The sequence below is a fragment of the Mustelus asterias genome, chromosome 9 (assembly GCF_964213995.1).
Source record: "Mustelus asterias chromosome 9, sMusAst1.hap1.1, whole genome shotgun sequence".
In the NCBI taxonomy this organism is placed as follows: Eukaryota; Metazoa; Chordata; class Chondrichthyes; order Carcharhiniformes; family Triakidae; genus Mustelus; species Mustelus asterias.
Genome location: NC_135809.1, coordinates 7,142,539 through 7,169,020, shown reverse-complemented (window position 1 = coordinate 7,169,020; position 26,482 = coordinate 7,142,539). Strand labels below are relative to the sequence as shown.

Sequence of the window (26,482 nt, the reverse complement as noted above, 5' to 3'; positions counted from 1 at the left end):
CTTCAGAACCAATTAGCACCAAAAACAGATATGCTTATGTGGATGTTAGATTTCCAGCTTCCTAACCCCTCTGGACAGAGATCCAGACAGACACCTGTCTTCTGACTCTCATACAGCAGCCTCCAGAGAAAGATCCATCCTCAAACAGCAGAACCTCAGAGAAAGAGATTTGTTTTCTGGCATAGAATCCGTAGAATCATAGAATCCCCACAGTGCAGAAGGAGGCCATTTGGCCCATCAACTCTGCACAATCACAACCTCACCCAGGCCCTATTCCCGTAACCCCTCATATTTACCCTGCAAATCCCCCTGACACTAGGGTTAATTTACCATGGCCAATCAACTTAACCCGCACATCTTTGGACTGTGGGAGGAAACTGGAGCACCCAGAGGAAACCCACGCAGACACGGGGAGAATGTGCAAACTCCACACAGACAGTGACCCAAGGCCGGGATTGAACCCGGGTCCCTGGCGCTGTGAGGCAGCAGTGCTAACCACTGTGCCACCGTGCCAGATCCCAGTCTGGCAGATCCCAGTCTCAAAATGCAGAGAGGGAAAGTGAGGCACTGCTCTCTAACAACTCCAAACAGCAAACTAAGCTTGATTTCTCTGTTTAAGCCGAGCTCCATCCAGTCACCCAATTTGTTCCCTGTCAATCATCCTAATCAAGCCCTACTTTGCAAAACCCCAGGGGAAAACACTAAAGTAATAACCCTGCCTTCGCCCAGATTAAAAGAAACATTCTATCAATTAAGATCAATTATACTGCTGCAGTAACAGCAGAGGCTGCCAGTTATAGACCCAGTGGCACTGTGTTAGCCTGCTGAAAAACTATCCTGCACAAAAACATGACTAAAATACATTTCCTAAAGGCACAGTATCATCACAAAATTCACCAGACTTGTTCCCAGAATGGCGGGACTATCTTATGAAGAGAGATTGGGCAAACTGGGCCTGTATTCTCTTAGAGTTTTGAAGAATGGGCGATGATCTCATTGAACCGACAAAGTACTTAAAGGGTTAGACAGGGTAGGTGTGGGTAAGATGTTTCCCTTCGTTGAGGAATCTAGAACCAGGGGGGCAGAATTTCAAAATAAGGGGGAAGCCACTTCGGATCGAGATGAGGGGAAATTTCTTTGCACAGAGGGTTGTGAATCTTTGGAATTCTGGAGCGCAGACCTCTGTCATTGAGTATGTTTAAGGCAGAGATTGATAGATTTCCAATTAACAATAACGTTAGGAGCTATGGGGGCGAGTGGGTGTAAAAGGCATTGAAGAGTCCGATCATATTGAATGGTGGAGCAGGCTTGATGGGCTGAATGGCCTACTCCTGTTGCTGTGTTGTCACGTGTAAGCCGGATGGCAGATTCCCAGATCAGTGAGTCAGCTGGGTTTTTACAATAATAGTTTCCATTACCCAGACTAGCTTTCAATTCTAGATGGAATTTAAATTCCACCAGCTGCCGTGGTGGGATTTGAACCCATTCCCCCAGGGTTTAGCCTGGTGACATTACCATGATACCACCATCTCCCCCCAAATAACATAACCAACATTTATACAAGTGCATTTTCTTTAAAAAAACCTGTAGGAATTTATTGTGCTTGTGTTGCGGGTTTTGATGTCAGCCTTTTAATTCTAAACGTTTATTTATTAGTGTCACAAGTAGGCTTACATTAACACTGCAATGAAGTTACTGTGAAAATCCCCCTAGTCGCCACACTCCGACGCCTGTTCGGGTACACTGAGGGAGAATTTAGCACGGCCAATGCACCTAACCAGCACGTCTTTCGAACTGTGGGAGGAAACCAGAGCACCCGGAGGAAACCCACGCAGACACGGGGAGAATGTGCAGACTCCACACAGACAGTGACCCAAGCCGAGAATCGAACCGGGGGTCCCTGGCGCTGTGAGGCAGCTGTGCTAATCCCTGTGCCACCCTGTGTCGCCCTGATCACAACTTGATCGCAACTTTACCCTTTGAGCAACCAGGCCAAGTCGCGGAGTTCTCTTAAACAGCTGTTTTGATGCAAGCTATAGCAAGGATGCTGGATAACTACAGCTCACATTCTGTAGCGAGCCAGAGTGGCGTATTCTGAGATACATAAGCAATGAAAGTTTCCAAATTTGATTACAAGTAATTAGCATATACCAATCACAATCACTTTCCGCTTGCTCCATTATTCAAATTATCATAGTCCAGCTCATGGAGCCCTCCCTTTCTCCTAGTTACAGGTGGCTGATTTAATGAGCTTTGCCCAGACTAATGTCCTTGATGTTTACCTGTGAAGGCTCTTATAATGAGACCTTTGTGGTTCTTAAACATATGTGATTATTAACCCTTTCAGCTTGTTTAAAAAGTTAGAAGTAATCTTTAATTATAAATCTTTTCTGTCGAAATATGGTCAAATAAATAAACACATCCCATGTTCTGAGAACCCTCTTGTCTTTACGAACTTTATCGCAATCTCTCTCCTCACTCTCTAAATAATAAAATGAATCTGCTGATTGCTCGTCACTGACTCTCCAATCAGAGTAAACATTCTCCCGATTCAGTCTGTCACACCTTCTATTAAAAACAACCTTCCATTAAAACTTCCTTTAATCGTAGAATCCCTACAGTGCAGAAAGAGGCCATTTGGCCCATCGAGTCGGCACTGACCACAATCCCACAGGCCCTAACCCCGTAACCCCACATGTTTATCCTAGCTAGTCTCCCTGACACTAGGGTCAATGTAGCCTGGCCAATGAACCTAACCAGTGCAGTTTTCGGACTGTGGGAGGAAACCGGAGCACCCGGAGGAAACCCACGCAGACATGGGGAGAACATGCAAACTCCACACCGATGGCGACCCGAGGCCGGAATTGAACCCAGGTCCCTGACGCTGTGAGGCAGCAGTGCTAACCACTGTGCCACCATGCCGCCCATAAATCTTCTGCTTCCAATGGGAATAGCCCCAGGATCTTCAGGATCTCCTTAATTTCCCATCCCGGTGAAGCGACCCTGCCTGTTGCCTGTGGGATTTAATTAGTTTTCTATAATGGGGACTCGAGCTGCACCCAGTCTGAACTGTGACTTCACCAGAGCTTCATACAATAAACCGGCTTAAAGCTGATTTTTAAGGAGATGAATTGAATCCTTTCTTTTACAAGTATTGGAAATAAAACAAATGATATTCTTTGCAGGAGAGAGAATCACGCCCCAGTCCCGATCGCTTATTCAAAATCATTTTTATCGGGAACTCCAGTGTGGGGAAAAGCTCGGTTTTAAAACGATTTTGTGGCAATACCTTTTGCCCTGGAATGTGTGCTACTGTTGGTAGGTGAGCTGATGTCAGCTTTTGTTACTCATCGCGCGATAGAGCTTTATTTAATTACAACTAACCTTATGGAGCTAATATCTGCATCAGGTGGTCATGTTCATAGATTTGTATATCATATCATAGAATCCCTATAGTGCAGAAGGAGGCCATTCGGCCCATCGAGTCTGCACCGACCACAATCCCATCCAAGCCCTTTCCCCATAACCCCAAGCCTTTACCCTAGCTAGTCTCCCTAACTCTAAGGAGGGGCAGTTTTGCACGCCCAATCCACCTAACCCACACATTTCTGCACTGTGGGAGGAAACCGGAGCACCCGGAGGAAACCCACGCAGACACGGGGAGAACGTGCAAACTCCACACAGTGACCCAAGCCGGGAATCGAGCCCGGGTCTCTGGTGCTGTGAGGTAGCAGTGCTAACCACTGTGCCACTGTGCTGCCTCAAGCTGTTGTTCAGCTTTGAACATCAGGTTCAAGTCCCAGACAGTAATGAGAGTTAGAAAGTTGTGAAACTCTGGGTAGGATTTTGGGTTTTGTTGTGACCATGATGTCAGGGTCACGAAGGGGCCTCAGTGTGTGGGGAACAGTCAACCAATAGGGAATTTCCCTGCATTGGCCAATGAATAGCCAGAGGGCTGGGTTACTGTCCAATTAAGAATGGAGGGTGGACTATTGAAGCTGGAAGACTAAGAGGAGGCCTTCTAGTTTAGAAGGAGCTGCAGACTGACACTGCCACCTTCAGGAGCGCCCTCAGCGGTTCACGAAGGCAGCTCACCACCACCTTCCCAAGCGCAACTAGGGATGGGCAATAAATGCTGGCCAGCCAGTGACACCTATGTTACCACAAATTAATTTTTTAAAAAGCTACTTTAAAAACATATCAATTTTAAAAAAGACCTCACCAGCCAGGCCACCATTGTGGAGGGGGAGTGAGTCCCTTGACAAGATGATTAGAATGTGACCAGGGATGCAGGAGAGTGTTAATAAAATCTGCCTGAATCATGCACTGCACCCCTTCCACACCCCCCACACTCTCCCTGCCTGAAGGTCAGCTCTGGGTACCTGGATGTGGTACAGTGTAATGGTAATACCTCCAGCCTCTGTGCTGGTAATCTAGAAACCCAGGCTAATACTGCGGTGAACTTCACTTCAAACCGCCCACTTGTGGGCAGCACAGTGGTCGGCACTGCTGCCTCACAGCGCCAGGGACTCGGGTTCAATTCCCGGCTCAGGTCACTGTCTGTGTGGAGTCTGCACATTCTCCCCGTGTCTGCGTGGGTTTCCTCCGGGTGCTCCGGTTTCCTCCCACAGTCCAAAGATGTGCGGGTTAGGTGGATTGACCATGATAAATTGCCTCTTAGTGTCAGGGGGACGAGCTAGGGTAAAATGCATGGGGTTATGGGGATAGGACCTGGGTGGGATTGTGCTTGGTGCTGACTCGATGGGCTGAATAGCCTCCTTCTGCACTGAAACCCCATCATGGCAACTGGTAGAATTTAAATTCAAATAATTAATATATTTAATTAATCTGGAATTGAAAGCTAGTTTATTTGTTGGAAAAACCCATCTGGGTCACTAATGTCCTTTAGGGAAGGAAATCTGCCGTCCTTACCCGGTCTGGCCTGCATGTGACTCCAGAGCCACAGCAACGTGGGTGACTCTCAGCTGCCCTCTGGAACGGCCGAGTGAGACACTCAGTTCAAGGGCAGTTAGGGGTGGGAAAACATGCTGTCCTTGCCGGTAACACGCAATCCATGATTCTTCAGGATAAAAAAATAACTGGCTGACATTATCCCATTTTCCTTGTCATTAATCCTCTGGAATTCCAGCCGGTGACTTGCCATGGTGGGATTGGTGTGAATGTAGCTGGAGTTGGGATGAGCAGTTCTTGTGTTGGTTGGGAATGGGGGTTTGGAGTGGGCGGGGTTTGTGATGGATCAGTTACTGTGGGTGGGGCTGGATTAGGTTTAGGTTTGAAATTTGGTTCTCTCAGACATCTGGATCACATCATAGAATCATCGAATCCCTCCAGTGCAGGAGAAGCCATTCGGCCCATCGAGCCGGCGTTGACTCTCCGATAGAGCATCCCACACAAGCCCACCCTGCGAACTATCCCCATAACCCCACATATTTACCCCATTAATCCTCCTAACCTACACATCTTCGGACACTAGGGGGCAATTTAGCACAGCCAATCCACCTAACCTGCACAAGGTGGCACGGTGGCACAGTGGTTAGCGTTGCTGCCTCACAGCACCAGGGACCTGGGTTCGATTCCCAGCTTGGGTCACTGTCTGTGTGGAGTTTGCACGTCCTCCCCATGTCTGCGTGGGTTTCCTCCGGGTGCTCCGGTTTCCTCCTGCAGTCCAAAGATGTGTGGGTTAGGTGGATTGGCTATGATAAATTGTCCCTTAATGTTGGGGGGACTAGCGAGACTAAATGCATGTGGTCATGGAGACAGAGCCTGGGTGGATTGTTGTTGGTGCAGACCCTTCTGCACTGGGGATTCTATCATTCTATGATCTTTGGAGTGTGGGAGGAAACCAGAGCACCCGGAGGAAACCCACGCAGACACGGGGAGAACGTGCAAACTCCACACAGACAGTGACCCGAGGCTGGAATTGAACCGGGGTCCCTGGTGCTATGAGGCAGCAGTGCTAACCACTGTGCCGCCCCATGTACAGGGAGAAGTCGAATTTATTCTGCCTCAACCAATTCCTGTGGATAAGATAAGATCAGGTTGACATTTGTGGAGAGAAAATTGCTTCATTTCAATAAGTTATAATTGATGGATGTTTCTATATTAAAGCTGCTTTTATTTCCAGGTATAGACTACCATGTGAAAACAATAGATGTAGATAATTGCCACATCGCTCTCCAGCTCTGGGACACAGCGGGTCAGGAACGGTGAGATTCTCTTATTGTGGCTACTTTACTGTTGTGAGAGACGTGAGACTTGGCTGCTGATAGGTTAGAATAAGCTGCTTCGAATGGTCATCGACATTGAATCAGTGCGAATTCCCGCTGTGGCTCAGTGGCTTGTAGTCGCATCGCTGAGTCACAGGTTGTGGGTTCTAGTCTGGGGTTTGAATGCAAAATCAAGACTGACACTCCAGCGCGGTACTGGGGGAATGCTGCACTGTCTGAGGTGCCATCTTTCAGATGAGATGTTAAACCAAGACCCTGTCTACCTACCTGGGTGTATGTATAAAACCCCTCTGCAGGAGTTGCTGGTACCTTGGCCAATGTTTATCCCTCAACAAGGCAAAAAAAAAAGCACAGATGACCTGTGGGATCTTGCTATGTGCAAATTGGCTTGTACGTTAAAACAGTGACTGCACTGTGTTAGCACAGTAAGAAGTCTGACCACACCAGGTTAGAGTTCAACAGGTTTATTTCGAATCACAAGCTTTCAGAGCACTGCTCCGAAATTTGAGGTGAGTGGAGAGGTGAGTTCACAAACAAGGTATATATCGGCAAAGACACAATTGCAAGCTAATTACAGATTGAAATGTGAAGAACAAAATCCTACGAACTGTACTGTCTGGAGACAATTCCGACCTCTTTAACCAGTGATTATCCCTCTCTCCACCCACACTATTTGTATCTGTAAAGACTCACATTCCAACTATTCTTCACAATCCAATCTGTATTATCTTGCTATTGTGTCTGTGTCTATATATGCCGTGTTTGTGAACCCACCTCTCCACTCACCTGATGAAGGAGCAACACTCCAAAAGTTCATGATTCTAAGGAAACCTGTTGGACTTTAACCTGATACATAGATACATAGAATCCCTACAGTGCAGAAGGAGGCCATTCAGCCCATCAAGTCTGCACCGACCACAATCCCACCCACAATCCCCATAACCCCATGCATTTACCCTAGCTAGTCCCTCTGACATTAAGAGGCAATTTAGCATGGCCAAACCATCTAACCCGCACAACCTTGGACTGTGGGAAGAAACCAGAACACCCGGAGGAAACCCACGCAGACATGAGGAGAATGTGCAAACTCCACATTGACAGTGATCTGAGCCAGGAATTGAACCTGGGGAGGGTTTAAACTAATATGCCAGGGGGATGGAAACCTATGTAAGGAGTCCGAGAAGGAGGGAGCAAAGACAAAATGTGGGGAGAAGGTTTCAACTACATCAAAAATCAGGAAAAAAGTTAAAAGGAAGGAAAACTCAGGAGATGTTATTAATGGAAGTGTTAGAATTCAAAAAGAGGGTACAAAAACTAGCATAAGGGTACTTTATCTGAATGCTCGTAGCATTCGAAACAAGGTAAATGAGTTGACGGCACAAATCATTGCGAACGAGTATGATTTGGTGGCCATTACAGAGACACGGTTGCAGGATGGTCACGATTGGGAGTTAAATATCCAGAGGTATCAGACTGTTCAGAGGGGCCGACAGGAAGGTTAGGGAGGTGGTGTAGCTCTGATATTTAAGGATGACATCAGGGCGGTAGTGAGAGATGATATAGGTTCTGTGGAAAAAAAGGTTGAATCCATTTGGGTGGAAATTAGAAATAGTAAGGAGAAAAAGTCACTGATAGGCGTAGTCTATAGGCCACCAAATAATGACATCATGGTGGGGCGAGAAATAAACAAAGAAATAACTGATGCATGTAAAAATAGTCCAGCAATTATCATGGGGGATTTTAATCTACATATCAATTGGTCAAACCAGGTCGGTCAAGGCAGTCTTGAGGAGGAGTTCATAGAATGTATCCACGATAGCTTCCTTGAACAGTATGTAATGGAACCGACAAGGGAGCAAGCTATCCTAGATCTGGTCCTGTGTAATGAGACAGGAATAATTAATGATCTTGCAGTTAAGGATCCTCTCGGAAGAAGCGATCACAGTATGGTTGAATTTAAAATACAGATGGAGCGTGAGAAGGTAAAATCCAATACCAGTGTCTTGTGCTTAAACAAAGAAGACTACAAAGGGATGAGGAAGGAGTTGGCTAAGGTAGACTGGGAGCAAAAGCTTTATGGTGGGACAATTGAGGAACAGTGGAGGACTTTCAAAACGATCTTTCACAGTGCTCAGCAAAAATATATACCAGTGATAAGGAAGGACTGTAGAAAAAGAGATAATCAGCCATGGATATCTAAGGAAATAAAGGAGGGTATCAAATTGAAAGAAAATGCAGACAAAGTGGCAAAGATTAGTGGGAACCAAGAGGATTGGGAAATCTTTAAAGGTCAACAAAAAGCCACAAAAAAAGCTATAAAGAAAGATAAAATGGATTATGAGAGTAAACTAGCTCAGAATATAAAAACAGATTGCAAAAGTTTCTACAAATACATAAAACGAAAGAGTGGCTAAAGTAAACATTGGTCCTTTAGAGGATGAGAAGGGGGATGTAATAACTGGAAATGAGGAAATGGCTGAGGCATTGAACAGGTATTTTGTGTCGGTCTTCACAGTGGAAGACTCAAATAACATGCCAAAAATTGATGAGTGGAAGGCTATGGCAGGTGAGGACCTAGAAACAATCATTATCACAAAAGAGGTAGTGTTGGGCAAGTCTCCTGGTCCTAATGGAATGCATCCCAGGGTACTAAAAGAGATGATGGAAGAAATAGCAAATGCACTAGTGGTAATTTACCAAAATTCGCTGGACTCTGGGGTGGTTCCCGCAGATTGGAAAACAGCAAATGTGACGCCACTGTTTAAAAAAGGAGGTAGACAAAAGGCGGGTAACTATAGGCCGGTTAGCTTAACTTCTGTAGTGGGGAAAATGCTTGAATCTATCATCAAGGAAGAAATGGCGAGACATCTGGATATAAATTGTCCCATTGGTAAGACGCAGCATGGGTTCATGGAGGGAAGGTCATGTTTGACTAATTTGGTGGAATTCTTTGAGAACATTACATGTGCAGTGGACAATGGGGAACCTGTGGATGTGATAAGAACATAAGAACATAAGAAATAGGAGCAGGAGTAGGCCACCCAGCCCCTCGAGCCTGCCCCGCCATTCAATAAGATCATGGCTGATCTGAAGTGAATCAGTTCCACTTACCCGCCTGCTCCCCATAACCCGTAATTCCCTTTCCGATCAGAAATCCATCTATCTGTGACTTAAACATATTCAACGAGGTAGCCTCCACCACTTCAGTGGGCAGAGAATTCCAGAGATCATAGAAATCATAGAAATCATAGAAACCCTACAGTGCAGAAGGAGGCCATTCGGCCCATCGAGTCTACACCGACCACAATCCCACCCAGGCCCTACCCCCCACATATTTTACCCGCTAATCCCGCTAACCTACACATCTCAGGACTCTAAGGGACAATTTTTAACCTGGCCAATCAACCTAACCCGCACATCTTTGGACTGTGGGAGGAAACCGGAGCACCCGGAGGAAACCCACGCAGACACGAGGAGAATGTGCAAACTCCACACAGACAGTGACCCGAGCCGGGAATCGAACCCAGGACCCTGGCGCTGTGAAGCAGCAGTGCTAACCACTGTGCTACCGTGCCGCCCCCCACTGTGCTACCGTGCCACCACCCTCTGAGAGAAGAAGTTCCTCCTCAACTCTGTCCTAAACTGACCCCCCTTTATTTTGAGGCTGTGCCCTCTAGTTCTGGTTTCCTTTCTAAGTGGAAAGAATCTCTCCACTTCTACCCTATCCAGCCCCTTCGTTATCTTATATGCCTCTATAAGATCACCCCTCAGCCTTCTAAACTCCAACGAGTACAAACCTAATCTGCTCAGCCTCTCCTCATAATCTACACCCCTCATCTCCGGTATCAACCTGGTGAACCTTCTCTGCACTCCCTCCAATGCCAATATATCCTTCCGCAAGTAAGGGGACCAAAACTGCACACAGTATTCCAGCTGCGGCCTCACCAATGCCTTGTACAGATGCAGCAAGACTTCTCTGCTTTTATATTCTATCCCCCTTACGATAAATGCCAACATCCCATTTGCCTTCTTGATCACCTGTTGTACTTGCAGACTGAGTTTTTGTGACTCATGCACAAGGACCCCCAGGTCCCTTTGCACAGTAGCATGTTGTAATTTTTTCCATTTAAATAATAATCCAATTTGCTATTATTTCTTCCAAAGTGAATAACCTCGCATTTGCCAACTGCCTTTCTGGATTTCCAGAAGGCATCTGACAAGGTGCCGCACCAAAGACTGCTACATAAGATAAAGGTGCACAGTGTTATGGGTAATGTATTAGCATGGATAGAGGATTGGTTAACTAACAGAAAGCAAAGAGTGGGGGTAAATGGGTGTTTTTCTGGTTGGCGATCAGTGACTAGTGGTGTGCCTCAGGGATCAGTGTTGGGACCGCAATTGTTTATGATTTACATAGATGATTTGGAGTTGGGGACCAAGTGTAGTGTGTCAAAATTCGCAGATGACACCAAGATGGGTGGAAGAGCAAAGTGTGCAGAGCACATTGAAAATCTGCAAAGGGATATAGATAGTCTAAGTGAGTGGGTGAGGGTCTGGCAGATGGAGTACAATGTTGGTAAATGTGAGGTCATCCATTTTGGTAGGAATAACAGCAAAATGGACTATTATTTAAATGGTAAAAAATTGCAGCATGCTGCTGTGCAGAGGGACCTGGGTGTCCTTGTGCAGGAATCTCAAGGAGTTGGTTTGCAGGTGCAGCAGGTAATTAAGAAGGCAAATGGAATTTTGTCCTTCATTGCTCGAGGGATGGAGTTTAAAAACAGTGAGATTATGTTGCAGCTGTATAAGGTGCTGGTGAGGCCACACTGTGCTGTGTACAGTTTTGGTCTCCTTACTTGAGAAAGGATATACTGGCACCGGAGGGGGTGCAGAGGAGATTCACTAGGTTGATTCCGGAGCTGAGAAGGTTGGCTTATGAGGAGAGACTGAGTAGTCTGGGGCTATACTCATTGGAATTCAGAAGAATGAGGGGAGATCTTATAGAAACATATAAGATTATGAAGGGGATAGATAAGATAGAAGCAGGGAAGTTGTTTCCACTGGCGGGTGAAACTAGAACTAGGGGGCATAGCCTCAAAATAAGGGGAAGCAGATTTAGGACTGAGTTGAGGAGGAACTTCTTCACACAAAGGGTTGTGAATCTGTGGAATTCCCTGCCCAGTGAAGCAGTTTAGGCTACCTCATTGAATGTTTTTAAGGCAAAGATAGATAGATTTTTGAACAGTAAAGGAATTAAGGGTTATGGTGAGCGGGTGGGTAAGTAGAGCTGAGTCCACAAAAAGATCAACCATGATCTTATTGAATGGCGGAGCAGGCTCGAGGGGCCAGATGGCCTACTCTTGCTCCTAGTTCTTATGTTCTTATTTAACCCGGGACCCTGGTGCTGTGAGGCAGCAATGCTAACCATTGTGCCACAACACGGCATGGTAGCACAGTGGTTAGCACTGCTGCTTCACAGCTCCAGGGACCTGGGTTCGATTCCCGGCTTGGGTCACTGTCTGTGTGGAGTTTGCACATTCTCCTCGTGTCTGCGTGGGTTTCCCCCGGGTGCTCCGGTTTCCTCCCACAGTCCAAAGATGTGCGGGTTAGGTTGATTGGTCATGCTAAAAATTGCCCTTAGTGTCCTGAGATGTGTCGGTTAGAGGGATTAGTGGGCAAATATGTAGGGATATGGGGGTAGGGCCTGGGTGGGATTGTGGTCGGTGCAGACCCGATGGGCCGAACGGCCTCTTTCTGTACTGTAGGGTTTCTAGGATTTCTATGATAACACCGTGGTGTTGTGATACATGTTACTGTTCAAACCTCCAAGATATCTGCCCACATCTAACCCTGACTTCTTGACTATTGTTCCCAATTTTAATCGCTGCCATTATTGGTGGCCGTACTTTCTGCTGCCTGGACCCCAAGCTCTGGAGTTCCGTCCCTCAACCTCTCTGTCTCCAAACCGCTCCCCTTTCTTTAAGATACTTCTTGAGACTTACCTCTGACCAACCTTTTGGTTACCTGCCCTATTGTCATCCATCTTGTGTGGCTTCGTGTCAAATGTTGTTTGATAATGAGCTCTTGTGAGGTGCCTTGGGATGTTTAAGGTGCTATATAAATGCAAGTTGTTATAGACATGCCTTTGAGAGTTGCAGCAAATCCGCTTTGTGACATGAACTCTTTAGCAATGGGGATGATGGCAATCTGTCAGGGAATGGTATCTTACATCGATTACTATCCAACAGTGGTTTAATGTTGACAGATGGGCGGCACGGTGGCACAGTGGTTAACACTGCTGCCTCACAGCACCAGGGATCGGGTTCGATTCCCGGCCTCGGACCACTGTCTGTGTGGAGTCACTGTCTGTGTGGAGTTTACACGTTCTCCCCGTGTCTGCTTGGGTTTCCTCCGGGAGCTCCAGTTTCCTCCCACAGTCCAAAGATGTGCGGGTTAGGTTGATTGGCCATGCTAAATTGCCCCTTAGTGTCAGGGGGATTAGCAGGGTAAATAAGGGCCTGGATGGAATTGTGGTCAGTACAGACTCGATGGGCCAAATGGCCTCCTTCTGTACTGTCGGGATTCTGTGTAAAAAAAAAAAATCTGAGAAGTGCCCTTGGATTTAATTTTTAACGATACTTTGTGAATTAATTTCTTTTTAAAAATTGACCACAGCAAATATAATGCTTATGAAGATAATATTCTGGAATCAGTCTTTCATTTGGGGATGTTTATTGTTAAACACCGTGTGATGACTTGTTCGATGTTGCAGGTTTCGCAGTGTTACCAAGCAATTCTTCCGTAAGGCTGATGGAGTTGTTCTGATCTACGATATCACAGCGGCAATAACCTTTTACGCTGTTCGACAATGGCTGCAGAATGTGCAGGTTCCGTCACTCGATCCTCCTGTACTTTACCACCACACAGATTCTGCTTAAGCGGTTCCGTATCATGCTGCCAAGTTTAGCTTCATTTAGCATTTAATCCATCTCTTTCTATTAATAAGTCTTTGAATCAGCAACCTCACCGTTACTGAGGCAAACGCACTCTTACATTAGATTTAAGGTGAATAGCATCACCGGATCCTTACCGTGCAGGAGGCCATTCGGCCCATCCAGCCTGCACTGGCAACAATCCCACCCAGGCCCTTTCCCCATAACCCCACGTATTTCCCTGCTAGTCCCCCTGACACTAAGGGTCAATTTAGCACAGCCAATCCTCCTAACCCGCACGGTGGCACAATGGTTAGAACTGCTGCCTCACAGCACCAGGGACCCAGGTTCAATTCCAGCCTTGGGTCACTGTCTGTGTGGAGTTTGCATGTTCTCCCCATGTCTGCGTGGGTTTCCTCCGGGTGCTCCGGTTTCCTCCCACAGTCCGAAAGACGTGCTGGTTAGGTTGATTGGCCACATAAAATTGCCACTCAGTGACAGGGGGATTAGCAGGGTAAATATGTGGGGTTACGGGGATAGGACCTGGGTGGGGTTGTGGTCGGTGCAGACTCGATGGGCAGAATGGCCTCCTTCTGCATGGTAGGGATTCTATGATTCAATGATTTTTTTAGGAATGATGTTTAAAGAGTGCTTGACGCCTTCTGGGTTTTTTCTCTCTTGATTTTGGGCAGGGATCTGATTGAAGTGTTTAAATTATGAACGATTTTGACAAATTGGAACTGAGTAAATGAGCAAGAAAGGGATTTATGGTAATTAGAAATTAGGGAATATTCTGGATTGGAGAGCTCGATGGGCTGAAGGGAACTGGATGGGAGGGCTCGATGGGCTGAAGGGAGTTGGATAGGAGGGCTCGATGGGCTGAAGGGAGTTGGATAGGAGGGCTCGATGGGCTGAAGGGAGTTGGATAGGAGGGCTCGATGGACTGAAGGGAACTGGATAGGAGGGCTCGATGGGCTGAAGGGAACTGGATAGGAGGGCTCGATGGGCTGAAGGGAACTGGATAGGAGGGCTCGATGGGCTGAAGGGAAGGCACAGTTGTATCCGGTGTCCATATGTTCAGTAATCTGGGAGCTGTGTTAATTTGTGTTGGTGATGTGATGTGGAGTTTTGTGTTTGCAGGAGGGAGCGGGCCCTGAGGTTTTAATCCTTCTCCTCGCCAACAAAACTGATCTGCAAAATGAGCGCCAAGTCACCAGTGAGGAGGGGCAGCGATTGGCTAAGGTTTGCATTCCAAGATGTGTATCACTAACACTTTAAAGCCATCTGTGAAACTATCCAACTGTTCGATCGAAAACAAAATGGCCACTTGAGGAATGGGAAGATCCCGGGCTGGAAACATTGGCCGGGATTCTCTGATCTTGTTCGGCCGGGCCCTGGCTGCCAGCAAGAATGGAGAATTTAGGCTGTCTTCCATGGGCATGGTGCCCACTGGCCTCGTAATCCAAAGACCCAGGGACAGCAGCTGCTGCAATTTTAATTCAATTAATAAATCTGGAATATAAAGCTGGTATCACTGATCACCGTAAAAACCCATCTGGTTCACTAATGTCCCTGTAGGGAGGGAAATCTGCCGTCCTTACCCAGTCTGGCCTACATGTGACTCCAGAGCCACAGCAATGTGTTTAAGTTTAAGTTTATTTATTAGTGTCACAATCAGGCTTACATTAACACTGCAATGAAGTTACTGTGGAAATCCCGTAGTCGCCACAGTCCGGCGCCTGTTCGGGTACACTGAGGGAGAATTTAGCATGGTCAATGCACCCTAACCAGCACGTCTTTCAGACTGTGGGTGGAAACCGGAGCACCCGGAGGAAACCCACGCAGACACGGGGAGAAGGTGCAGACTCTACACAGACAGCGACCCAAGCCGGGAATTGAACCCGTGTCCCTGGCGCTGTGAGGCTGCAGTGCTAACCACTGTGCCACCGTGGTGCCCATAACTGATCTCTGGAATTGCTGAGTTAGACACTCAGTTCAAAGGAAATTAAGGATGGGCAACAACTGCTGGCCTTGCCACTGAGATTCATACTCTAAGAAAGGAGGAAATAATTAAATTTCCCCAGAATAGCCAGTGGAAAATTGCTAACATCCACTCTCCAGATAGTTGAATAATTGAGTGTTGGGTGGGTTGTAATCCATTGCGAACGAGCAGTTGTTTACATGAAGTAGTCGGGGAATAGTTGATATGAAAGCCTTGTTGACAGCTCCTTCTGGCGTGAGGACAGCATTGTTGACAGTGCGTGCACCTCTCGCTAAAGATTAAGTTAACTCTTGGTGCGCACTCTCCAGATAGATTCGCATAACAGACAAACCGTGCCTTCCATTGCATGTTTCTCAGTTGTCACACTCTTTGCTCCTTCCGTTCCGAGCCCAAACACGCTGCCGTTTCAAACTCTCTGGGCTTTCCTTCTGCCTCTCTGCTTCCTGCAGATTTGCTACCAAATAAACCTGTTGGGCTTTAACCTGGTGTTGTTAAAACTCTTCCTGCAGATGTTGCCAGTTCCTGAACGGGAGCAGAATGGCTCAATCTGGGACCAGTGTGGAGATATTCTGTGAAGAATTGCCGTAATGTTGAGGCCATTTCCTGATTTACACCCACAATACTTCGATTTACATAATCCTGTAAGGATTATGGGGACTTGTTGCTCCTATTAAATGTTTTTCTTACAGAATCACAGGATCACAGATCACTGGGCGGTATGGTGGCACAGTGGTTAGCACTGCTGCCTCACAACGCCAGGGACCCGAGTTCGATTCCTAGCTTGGGTCACTGTCTGTGTGGAGTTTGCACATTCTCCCCGTGTCTGCGTGGGTTTCCTCCGGGCGCTCCGGTTTCCTCCCACAGTCCAAAGATGTGTGGGTTAGGTTGATTGGCCATGCTAAATTGCCCCTTAGTGTCAGGTGATTAGCAGGGTAAATACGTGGGGTTACGGGGATAGGGGTTGGGTGGAATTGTGATCGGTGCAGACTTGATGGGCTGAATGACCTCCTTCTGCACTGTAGGGATTTTATGATTCTTTACAGTGTAGAAGGGGGCCATTTGGCCCATCGAGTCAGCACTGACTCTCTGAAAGAGCATTCTACCTACTCCCACTCCCCTGTCTTATCCCTGGACGTTCTTTTCAGCCAGAAAACCTGTTTCCTTCGGAATACCTGTATGGAATCTAATTGGGGATCTAACTGGAACATATACAATTCTGACAGGGCTGGACAGACTGGGATGTTAGTTCCTCAGGCTGGAGGGTCTAGAACAGGGGGTCACCGTCTCAGGGTACAGGATTGGCAATTAGGACTGAGGTGAGGAGTATTTTTTTGCGAGAGAGAGGTGAACCTGTGGAATTCTCTATCACACCGCCACCTCACAGCACCAGGGGCCCGGGTTCGATTCACAGCTTGGGTCACTGTCTGTGTGGAGTTTGCACGTTCTCTCCGTGTCTGCGTGGGTTTCCTCCGGGTGCTCCGGCTTCCTCCCACAGTCCGAAAGACATCATAGAATCATAGAATCCTACAGTGCAGAAAGAGACCATTCGGCCCATCGAGTCTGCACCGACCACAATCCCACCCAGGCCCTATCCACATATCCTTACATATTTACCCACTAACCCCTCTAACCTATGCATCCCGGGACACTAAGGGGCAATTTAGAATGGCCAATCAACCTAGCCCGCACATCTTTGGACAGTGGGAGGAAACCGGAGCACCCGGAGGAAACCCACGCAGACACGGGGAGAATGTTCAAACTCCACACAGGCAGCGACCCGAGCCGGGATTCGAACCCAGGTCCCTGGAGCTGTGAAGCAGCAGTGCTAACCACATGCTGGTTAGATGCATTGGCCGTGCTAAATTCTCCCTCAGTGTACCCGAACAGGCACCGGAGTGTGGCGACTAGGGGATTTTCACAGTAACTTCATTGCAGTGTTAATGTAAGCCTACCTGTGACACTAGTAAATAAACTTGTGGGGGCCAAGTCACTGAGCACATTTAAGAAGGAAATAGATTTCTAGACTCTAAGGGTATTGAGGGGTATGGGGGAGAGAGGGAGCATGATATTGAGATAGAGGATCAGCCATGATCATGTTGATTGGCAGAACAGGCTCGATGGGCTGAATGGCCTCCTCCGGCTCCTATTTTCTGTGTTTCCACAATCCTGCCTCCACCACCCACTCAGGAGGTTCGTTCCAGACTCCAACCACCCTCTGGGTGAAAAAAACCTTTCCTCCCATCACTTCCACTCCTCCTGTCCATTATTATGAATCTGTGCCCTTTAGATCCTGATGCTGCCTTGAGCGGGAACAGTTTCTCCCTAATTATCCTGTCCATACCCGTCAGGATCTGGAATATCTCTATCAAATCTCCTCTCAGCCTTCTTTCCTTCTTGGTCTCATTAATCCTCCTGTTAATTCTCCTGGGTTATTTTTGGACACTGTGTCCATGATGAATATTGAATTTGGTGTGTATTTAGTTATCGACACACGAGTCTGAAGCAGGTTCACTATTCTTTTCTCTTTCTACAGGAATGTAATTTGATTTTCTACGAATGCAGTGCTTTCTCGGGTGTCAACATCACTGAATCCATGATACATTTGGCCAGGTAAGACAGTAAGTTCATTGAATCAGATGATGGTGAACATCTGAGAATAAAGTCATTGATTTGTATACTTTAATGGATTCAAATATTTTTAAAGTCTTTTTTTCCCCACAGTGCAGTGACATTGTCCATGGAGACTGTTGTGTATTGGTTGATTTGCTATAGATTTTATATATCTGAGCTATCCCCTGCGCAATGCCATCCTCAGGCTGATTCCGGGGATGGTGGGACTGATGTATGGGGAGAGATTGACTAGATTAGGATCGTTTTCACTGGAGTTCAGACGAATAAGGGGGGATCTCATGGAGACTTATTAAATTCTAACAGGACTAGACAGGGTAGATGCAGGGAGGATGTTCCCGATGGTGGGGGGAGTCCAGAACCACGGGTCACAGTCTGAGGATTCAGGGTAGACCATTTAGGACGGAGATGAAGAGACATTTCTCCACCCAAAGAGTGGTGAGCCTGTGGAATTCATTACCACAGGAAGTAGTTGATGCCAAAACATTGAATGTATTCAAGAGGCAGTTGGATTTGGCACTTGGGGCATATGGGATCAAAGGTTATGGGGAGAAAGCAGAATTAGACTATTGAGTTGGATGATCAGCCATGATCTTAATGAATGGCGGAGCAGGCTCGAAGGGCCAAATGGCCTCCTCCTGCTCCTATCTTCTATGTTTCTATGACATAGTTTCAAAGCTACAAGAGGTTTAGTTACAATACTTTAAAATATCTCAGTAATTACAGGATTTCTACACACATGCTCTCAGCCCAGATGCCAAGTGATGCACATCCTCTTTATCTCATGCATGCACCAGTTGATGTTTAAAATTAGATGTTATTGCAAATATCCACCTGGGATAGACAAAGTTGAATGGGGCAACCCCAGTTACCATAATGTTTATTTTATTGTCGGGGTTTTGAAGAGGGAAGAGGTACAGGTCATTGTTGCTGTGGCAGCCCAATATTTCCTATCTCCTTCCATTTACATTCTTGTCAGTGATGCATTGGTAATTGGCCACACCACAGGGAGAACTCTGAAATCTGCTCTCGGGCAAAAGGCACTCAGTGTCGAGTAGGAACATAGATATCTCGTGGATAGTTGTCTCTACAGGAAAAATACACTGATTTCCATTAATTTGACAAGTGCCTTTTAGAATCATAAAATTCCTACAATGCAGAACAAAGCCATTCAGCCCATCGAGTCTGCGCCAACCACAATTCCACCCAGACCCTCTCCCTGTAACCCCACACATTTACCCTGCTAATCCCCCTGACACTGAGGGGCAATTTAGCACGGCCAATCAACCTAACCTGCACATCTTTAGACTGTGGGAGGAAATCGGAGCACCCGGAGGAAACCCACGCAGACACGGGGAGAATGTGCAAACTCGACACAGACAGTGACCCGAGGCAGGAATTGAACCCGGGTCCCTGGCGCTGTGAGGCAGCAGTGCTAACCGCTGTGCCACCGTGCCACCCCTTAGATTGTGTCTGACCTGTATCTGATCCCTATTTATCCATCTGTAACCTGTAATTATACCCTTAATTAACAGAAACTAATTGATTCTCCCATGTCAATAGCTAAACAGTTTCTCTCGATTGATTGCATTGTGAGGAGATTGCCACCTGTGCTTCTGTAATGTTATAAATATCATATCAGATCAAGAACGAACATGCTACAATATTGCTGCTTCACTATTGACCAGAGAGAGGGTCTGGAATTTATTTGGTTTTGGAGATTTCACATTGAGCTAGTTACTATGTGCAGTTGAGATGGAGTCCAGCTATTGGCTAAGAGAATGGTAGAACTGATTCAAGGGGCTGAATAGTCTCCTAGCCTTCTGTTCCTCCCAGTGCAAACCTTTGGAATGTTAAATGGTTTTGTACCAGAATTTAACTCTTTAGTCCAAAGGGTCAGGCCACCGGCGGGTGAACTCTGAACTCTGAATACCGTGCAAGAACATCAAATCTGCAATCCCTGTCGGATTGGAGCCACGATACTGGACATTCACTCAGACCAGAAGCACTAATTCACGCTTATTAAGACGTAACTTTAAACAGAAGCAAAGAAAAGTCACGTAGATAGAAATTACAACATCAGCAGCTTGTTGAGGTTTCCTCCACAGGGGGGGCACCATCCAAATGCCATGAGCCCGCCCTGTTTCTATGCCCCTCGTACACGGTTAGTGGAGGTGGGATTGTGCCAGGAGGATTGTAGAGTTTCAACCTTAATTTCTACTGAGCCACGCGAGCCTCCTTTCCCCAGTGCATCCTTCTCATATTCTGCAGCCTGTCCTAATGACCCGGGTGTCTAATCCCAGCTTTGATTTAGTTCTTCACCAAACCCGAAAGTCTTCCCGCAATCCTAGTCTTATTGTCTGCCTTGTGTGCTGGGCTGTATGGTGGGTGTTGTCCATCACAGACTGCAGACTGAGTGAGCTCCATTCAGCCGAAGCACTTTCAATTCATAGAATCGTAGAATCCCTACAGTGCAGAAGGAGGCCATTCGGCCCACTGACCACAATCCAACCCAGGCCCTATCCCCATAACCCCACGTATTTACCCCGTTAATCCCCCTAACCTACACATCTTTGGACACTAAGGGACAATTTAGCATGGCCAATCCATCTAACCTGCACATCTTTGGACTGTGGGCGGAAACTGGAGCATCCAGAGGAAACCCACGCAGACACGGGGAGAACGTGCAAATTCCACAGTCACCCGAGGCCAGAATCGAACCCGTGTCCATGGCGCTGTGAGGCAGCAGTGCTAACCACTGTGCCGCAATCCCTCAAGAGGTTTGCTCTGCTCTCTTCCCTTTAGCAAGGACCCCCCTCACCCCATGGGACTTCGCACTGCATCTCCTGAGCAGCTAATGGCCACACAGGGCATCCTCTGACTGGAGTGCGATGCAGCTTGAACTGTGCTGGGAGATAAATGTTGACCTGAAACCTTTCTCCACTTGAGCTCTGAAGCAATGTTGGCTGAACCTCACTTACCCTGTCTGCTTTCACTGCCTGAGGTCAGAAAAACAGCGCTGGCTTGCTTAACCTGCCTGTGTGTTTCATACGCACTCTCATTAGAGCTTGAATTATGGATTATAAGAGGTTACTCACAACTCATGTTAGACTAAATGATCTGTGGTTACCTGCTAATCATCCTCTCCCTAGGGGAATGAAGGTGTTATCTCCGCTTTCACTGCACCATTTGCACATTTTGACAAATGCTAATTGAGCGACAGGGAGAGAGAGGAGCTGTTATTTCTGTCCTAGACTGAAGTTCCAAAGTTCTAGACTTCAGAATCATTGAATCCCTACAGCCGCTGAAGGAGACCATTCAGCCCATCGAGTCTATACTGACAACAATCCCACCCAGGCCCTATCCCCGTAACCACACGCATTTACTCTGCTAGTCCCCCTGACACTAAGGGGCAATTTAGCATGGCCAATCAACCTGATCCCACACATCTTTGGACTGTGGGGAGGAAACCGGAGCACCCGGAGGAAACCCACGCAGACATGGGGAGAATGTGCAAACTCCACATAGACAGTGACCCAAGCCGGAAATCGAACCTGGGTCCCTGGCGCTGTGAGGCAGCAGTGTTAACCATTGTGCCACCGTGCCATCCCCAGATAGATATTTATAGATTTTATTGACTATAGCATTTATAGACTCTTGACCAGATAGACTTTATAGAATTTATTTAGAAGGAATGATACTCGCACACTGATATTGAGGCTGAGAGAGGCCTTGCCTGACAGATAAATGAACTCAGTAACAGGATTAAGTCCTGGGTCATCCCCCACATCCCTCATAGCCTCCCATCCATTGATTCTGTCTACACTTCCCACTGCCTCGGAAAAGCAGCCAGCATAATTAAGGATCCCACGTACCCCGGACATTCTCTCTTCCACCTTCTTCCGACGGTAAAAAGATATAAAAGTCTGAGGTCACGTACCAACCGACTCAAGAACAGCTTCTTCCCTGCTGCTGTCAGACTTTTGAATGGACCTACCTCGCACTAAGTTGATCTTTCTCTACACCCTAGCTATGACTGTAACACTATATTCTGCACCCTCTCCTTTCCTTCTCTGTGAACGGTATGCTTTGTCTGTATAGCGCGCAAGAAACAATACTTTTCACTGTATACTAATACATGTGACAATAATAAATCAAACCAAAGTGGTTTCACATTTTATTCTCGATTAAAGGACCATTGACAGGCGAGTGGTTAATACTAACTCATCCTTTTAGAGACCGAACCTTGTGTACAGATTAGACAAACATACAGTCATTAAGCCAAAGAGTTTCCATCTCTTGGACGGTTTGACAGATACAGGGAACAGTCAGCTGTGGCACCGCGGTGATTCACACACATGACATTCTGCCAATATTGTTGATTTCAGCACATTCTGTACAAACTGTCTTTTAATCCCCAAATGGGAATTCTGATCATACAATGGTTTCTTTAATGAAGCAGCTCCCGTTAACTTACTGAGCAGGAGGATTGCGGAAACGTGACCAGTGCCTCTGCCCTCTCTGCTTTGCCTTTCAGTATTGCTTGTGGGGGGGGGGGAAGGGGAGGGGACGGGTAGGAATGCTGCAGGGGGCGAGCGTGGGGCATTAGGGGCAGGGGAGAGGGTGTGGGACGTACGGAGTTGGGGCAGGGAGTGGTTCACGGATAATTTATATGTTCTGGTAAAATAGCTAGTTTGCAGACCAGTAACTGTTTTCCCTCTGCCGTTTTGTTCATCCCAATATCAAACTTTAAATTCTGAAAATGATTTGTACCCATCGGCACGAGGGGCTGAATGGCACTGGAATGTTCCGGTCTAGCCTACACTTAGAACCACAGAAACATAGAAAATAGAGGGAGGAGGAGGCCATTCGGCCCTTCGAACCTGCTCCGCCATTCATTTTGATCATGGCTGATCATCAAATTCTATATCCTGATCCCACTTCCCCCCCATGCTCCGCTCGCCCTCCCCATATCCCTTGATCCCTTTGGCCCCAAGAGCTTTATCGAATTTCTTCTTGAAATCACACGTTTTGGCCTCAACTACTTTCTGTGGTAGTGAATTCCACAACCTTTAACCATCTTGGCTTCGTTTCCAGTTACTTGTTTATTCTGTGTGGTAGTTCGAAGGGACTTTTTATTATTGATAAAAGCAAATTACTGCAGATGCTGGAATCTGAAACCAAAAGAGGAAACGCTGGAAAATCTCAGCGGGTCTGGCAGCATCTGTAAGGAGAGAAAAGAGCTGACGTTTCGAGTCCAGATGACCCTTTGTCAAAGCTAAAAGGCAGAGAAAGTGGGAGATATTTATACTGCAGGGGGAGGGAATGAAAGATGAGTCATAGCCACAGAAACCAGGGGAAAGGCTGCTAATGGCAGCCCATAGAATAGAAGGTGTGAATGGCACCTGATACCTGATATTTATGGCGGGGGGAGGGGGGGGGAGAGAGGCGGGGGGGGGGGGGGGGGGGGGTGGGGGGGGTGGCGGGGTGGGGGAGGCGGGGTGGGGGTGGCAGCGGGGGGGAGGTGCGGGGGGGTTTGTTTTTTGGAACTTTTAGCTCGCTGGTTAATGTGACGGAACATTTATTTGTCTGTTTGTTTAGACTGCTGAAGGAAGTTGAAGATAAGGAGAAGGAGAAGACTGTTGAACTGCGTGAAGATTCTCCCCAACAGAAAACCTGCTGTGCAAAATAATGACAAGATTTTATCATGTCTAAATCACCAGTGGAGTCTCTGGCCGGAACTCTACCACCCCGCCCGCCACGGAATCGGAGCAGCGAGGATCCGACAACGGAAATCTCTGCTGACCTTGGGCAGGAATTTCTGGTCTCACCCGAGCGAGGCCATAAAATCCCGCTCTCTAAATCACTGGAGAGGAGGAGGAAGACACTTTGTCGTTTTATAAATTCCACCATCGACAGTTATAATGAACACCTGAGTGAGAAACGGAAACCAGACTTCAGCCAGCTTTTACTGTTGACATCTTCAGCTAAAGTGATTCCGTTCACAGAATGTGAACCATGGTTGGAATTGGGGAATTCTCTGCTCTTTAATTTCCTGCGGCAGATACCAAGGGACTATTTACACAGGAGCGAATGGACTGACAGACCGGACACAGTGGGAGCTTTCAAATCAGACCGTTTATTGCACGAGTGGAAGAATTGGAACTTTGAGTAAAACCGTTTACATTTGCTGGGATGAGTTTTGTATCCCTTAAAATGTATTCTGTCATGTGAGGTAATGCATTTTGGAAGGTCTAATACAGATAGGAAGTATACAGTAAATGGCAGAACCCTTAAGAGTATTGATAGGCAGAGGGATCTGGGTGTACAGGTACACAGGTCACTGAAAGTGGCAATGCAGGTGGAGAAGGTAGTCAAGAAGGCATACGGGATGCTTGCCTTCATCGGCCAGGGTATTGAGTTTAAAATTTGGCTAGACATGTTGCAGCTTTATAGAACCTTAGTTAGGCCGCACTTGGAATATAGTGTTCAATTCTGGCCGCCACACTACCAGAAGGATGTGGAGGCTTTGGAGAGGGTACAGAAAAGATTTACCAGGATGTTGCCTGGTATCCTCCATACCAGGCAACATAGCTAATTAGCTATGAGGAGATGTTGGAGAAACTTGGTTTGTTCTCACTGGAGCGATGGAGGTTGAGGGGAGACCTGATAGAAGTCTCCAAGATTATGAGAGGCATGGACAGAGTGGATAGTCAGAAGCTTTTTCCCAGGGTGGAAGAGTCAATTACTAGGGGGCACAGGTTTAAGGTGCGAGGGGCAAGGTTTAAAAGAGATGTACGAGGCAGATTTTTTACACAGAGAGAGGTGGGTGCCTGGAACTCGCTGCTGGGGGAGGTAGTGAAAGCGGATACGGTAGTGACTTTTAAGGGGCGTCTTGACAAGTACATGAATGAGATGGGAATAAAGGGATATGGTCCCCGGAAGGGTAGGAGGTTTTAGTTCAGTCGGGCAGCATGGTCGGTGCAGGCTTGGAGGGCCGAAGGGCCTGTTCCTGTGCTGTAATTTTCTTTGTTCTTTCTTTGGATGTGGCCTTTGCAAGGGCAACATTTGTTGCCCATCTCTAGTTGCCCTTGAGAGGCTCGCTAGGACATTCCAGCGGGCAGTTAAGAGTCACCCACGTTGCTGTGGGTCTGGAGTTACATGTAGGCCAGACCGGGTGAGGACGGCAGATTTCCTTTCAGAGTGAACCAGATGGTTTTTAACGAGAATTGATGGTAGTTTTGTGGTCACCATCACTGAGACCAACTTTCATCTCCAGCTTTTATTAATTGAATTTAAATTTCACCAGCTGCCCTGGTGGGATTTGAACCCGTGTCCCCAGAGCATTAGCCTGGGCCCCGGGAGTACAAGCCAAGTGACATTACCACTGCCTCCCTAATTGTGTCACACATCTTGGGCAAAATATTTTTTAAAATGCTGTGAATGTTTAAATTTATTTATTAGTGTCACAAGTAGCCTGACATTAACACTGCAATGAAGTTACTGTGAAAATCCTCTAGTCGTCACACTCCGCCTGTTCGGGTCACACTGAGGGAGAATTTAGCGTGGCCAATGCACCCTAACCAGCACAGTCTTTCAGACTGTGGGAGGAAACCGGAGCACCCGGAGGAAACCCACGCAGACATGGGGAGAACGTGCAGACTCCGCACAGACAGTGACCCGAGCCGGGAATCGAACCCAGGTCCCTGACGCTGCCTGTGAGGCAGCAGTGATAACCACTGTGCCACCGCGCCATCCTTGTGGAAGAATGTGGAAGAAAGTCGATGACAGTGGAGACATAATCATCCAGACAAATGGAAGATGGACTTTTCCAGATGAACTTTCAAATGATCCATTCGAACCTTTGAAGATATTTCCTGTGCAATGTTTACCTGACTTTATTCTCGGGTTTTGTGTCAGAGTGCAGGTTAGATTAACACCAAACAAAATGTAGCCCTGATCAGAATTACTTTTAGTGACAGAATTAACTGGATTATTTTACTTTTAACAAATCTCCGTCCTAACACTATTCCAATGTGGATTTTGGTTGTTTTTATGGGTATTATAGAAGGGAAGTCAATTCATATCTTACCTACAACCTGCTGGATTTACTATCTTTACAGTACGAATCTGTGATGACTTCAGCCAGGCTAATGAGGTTGGCTTGCTTGAGTATGATATATCTGATGAGTCCCAACCTGCTCCTGGGCCTGGCGAGACGCGCCGTCAACAGGTCCAGGCAGCGGGTGATCGACGGGGCCGTCCATCCTGACTCTCTGCCCCTCTACCGCGGCTACATTCACGGCCAGGTGTCTCTGGAGAGGGAGCATGCGGTGTCCATGGGCGCAGTTGACGCCTTCCACGCCCGCTGGGCACCGCAGGGGCTGGGGTGTATTATTGACCCTGATAATCACCTTTTGGTTTGATGTTTTAAGTTTCCTTTCGACTTTGTTTTTGGTTCGGGCTGTTCCCCCTTCCTTTTGGGGAGCTGCCCCTTTTAATTTGTTCCTAAGTTAATTTGAGTTTGTTTATTTGGTTGGTGTGAAAAGAGCTACCTGATGAGTCCTAATTGATGGTTAAATCAGGGAGCCTCATGCTCCCTATTTAAAGCAGGTGTGTCAGACTCCCAGCCTGCATTCAGCAGGGAGCAACTGGAGAGCTGGCTGTGTACA

The 26,482-nt window shown here is 47.1% G+C and overlaps 1 protein-coding gene across 1 annotated transcript in view; it reads left to right on the top strand.

The window, feature by feature from the left end:
• Positions 1–23,617, top strand: part of cracr2aa (calcium release activated channel regulator 2Aa) — a 61,404-nt gene extending 37,787 nt beyond the window's left edge. The window contains exons 12-17 of the mRNA XM_078219604.1: positions 3,186–3,318; positions 6,146–6,227; positions 13,021–13,135; positions 14,321–14,422; positions 17,716–17,792; positions 23,412–23,617. Of these exons, the coding sequence (XP_078075730.1) occupies positions 3,186–3,318; positions 6,146–6,227; positions 13,021–13,135; positions 14,321–14,422; positions 17,716–17,792; positions 23,412–23,502 (600 nt within the window). The 3' untranslated portion in view covers positions 23,503–23,617. The remainder of the gene's footprint in view (positions 1–3,185; positions 3,319–6,145; positions 6,228–13,020; positions 13,136–14,320; positions 14,423–17,715; positions 17,793–23,411) is intronic.
• Positions 23,618–26,482: the final 2,865 nt, after the last annotated feature.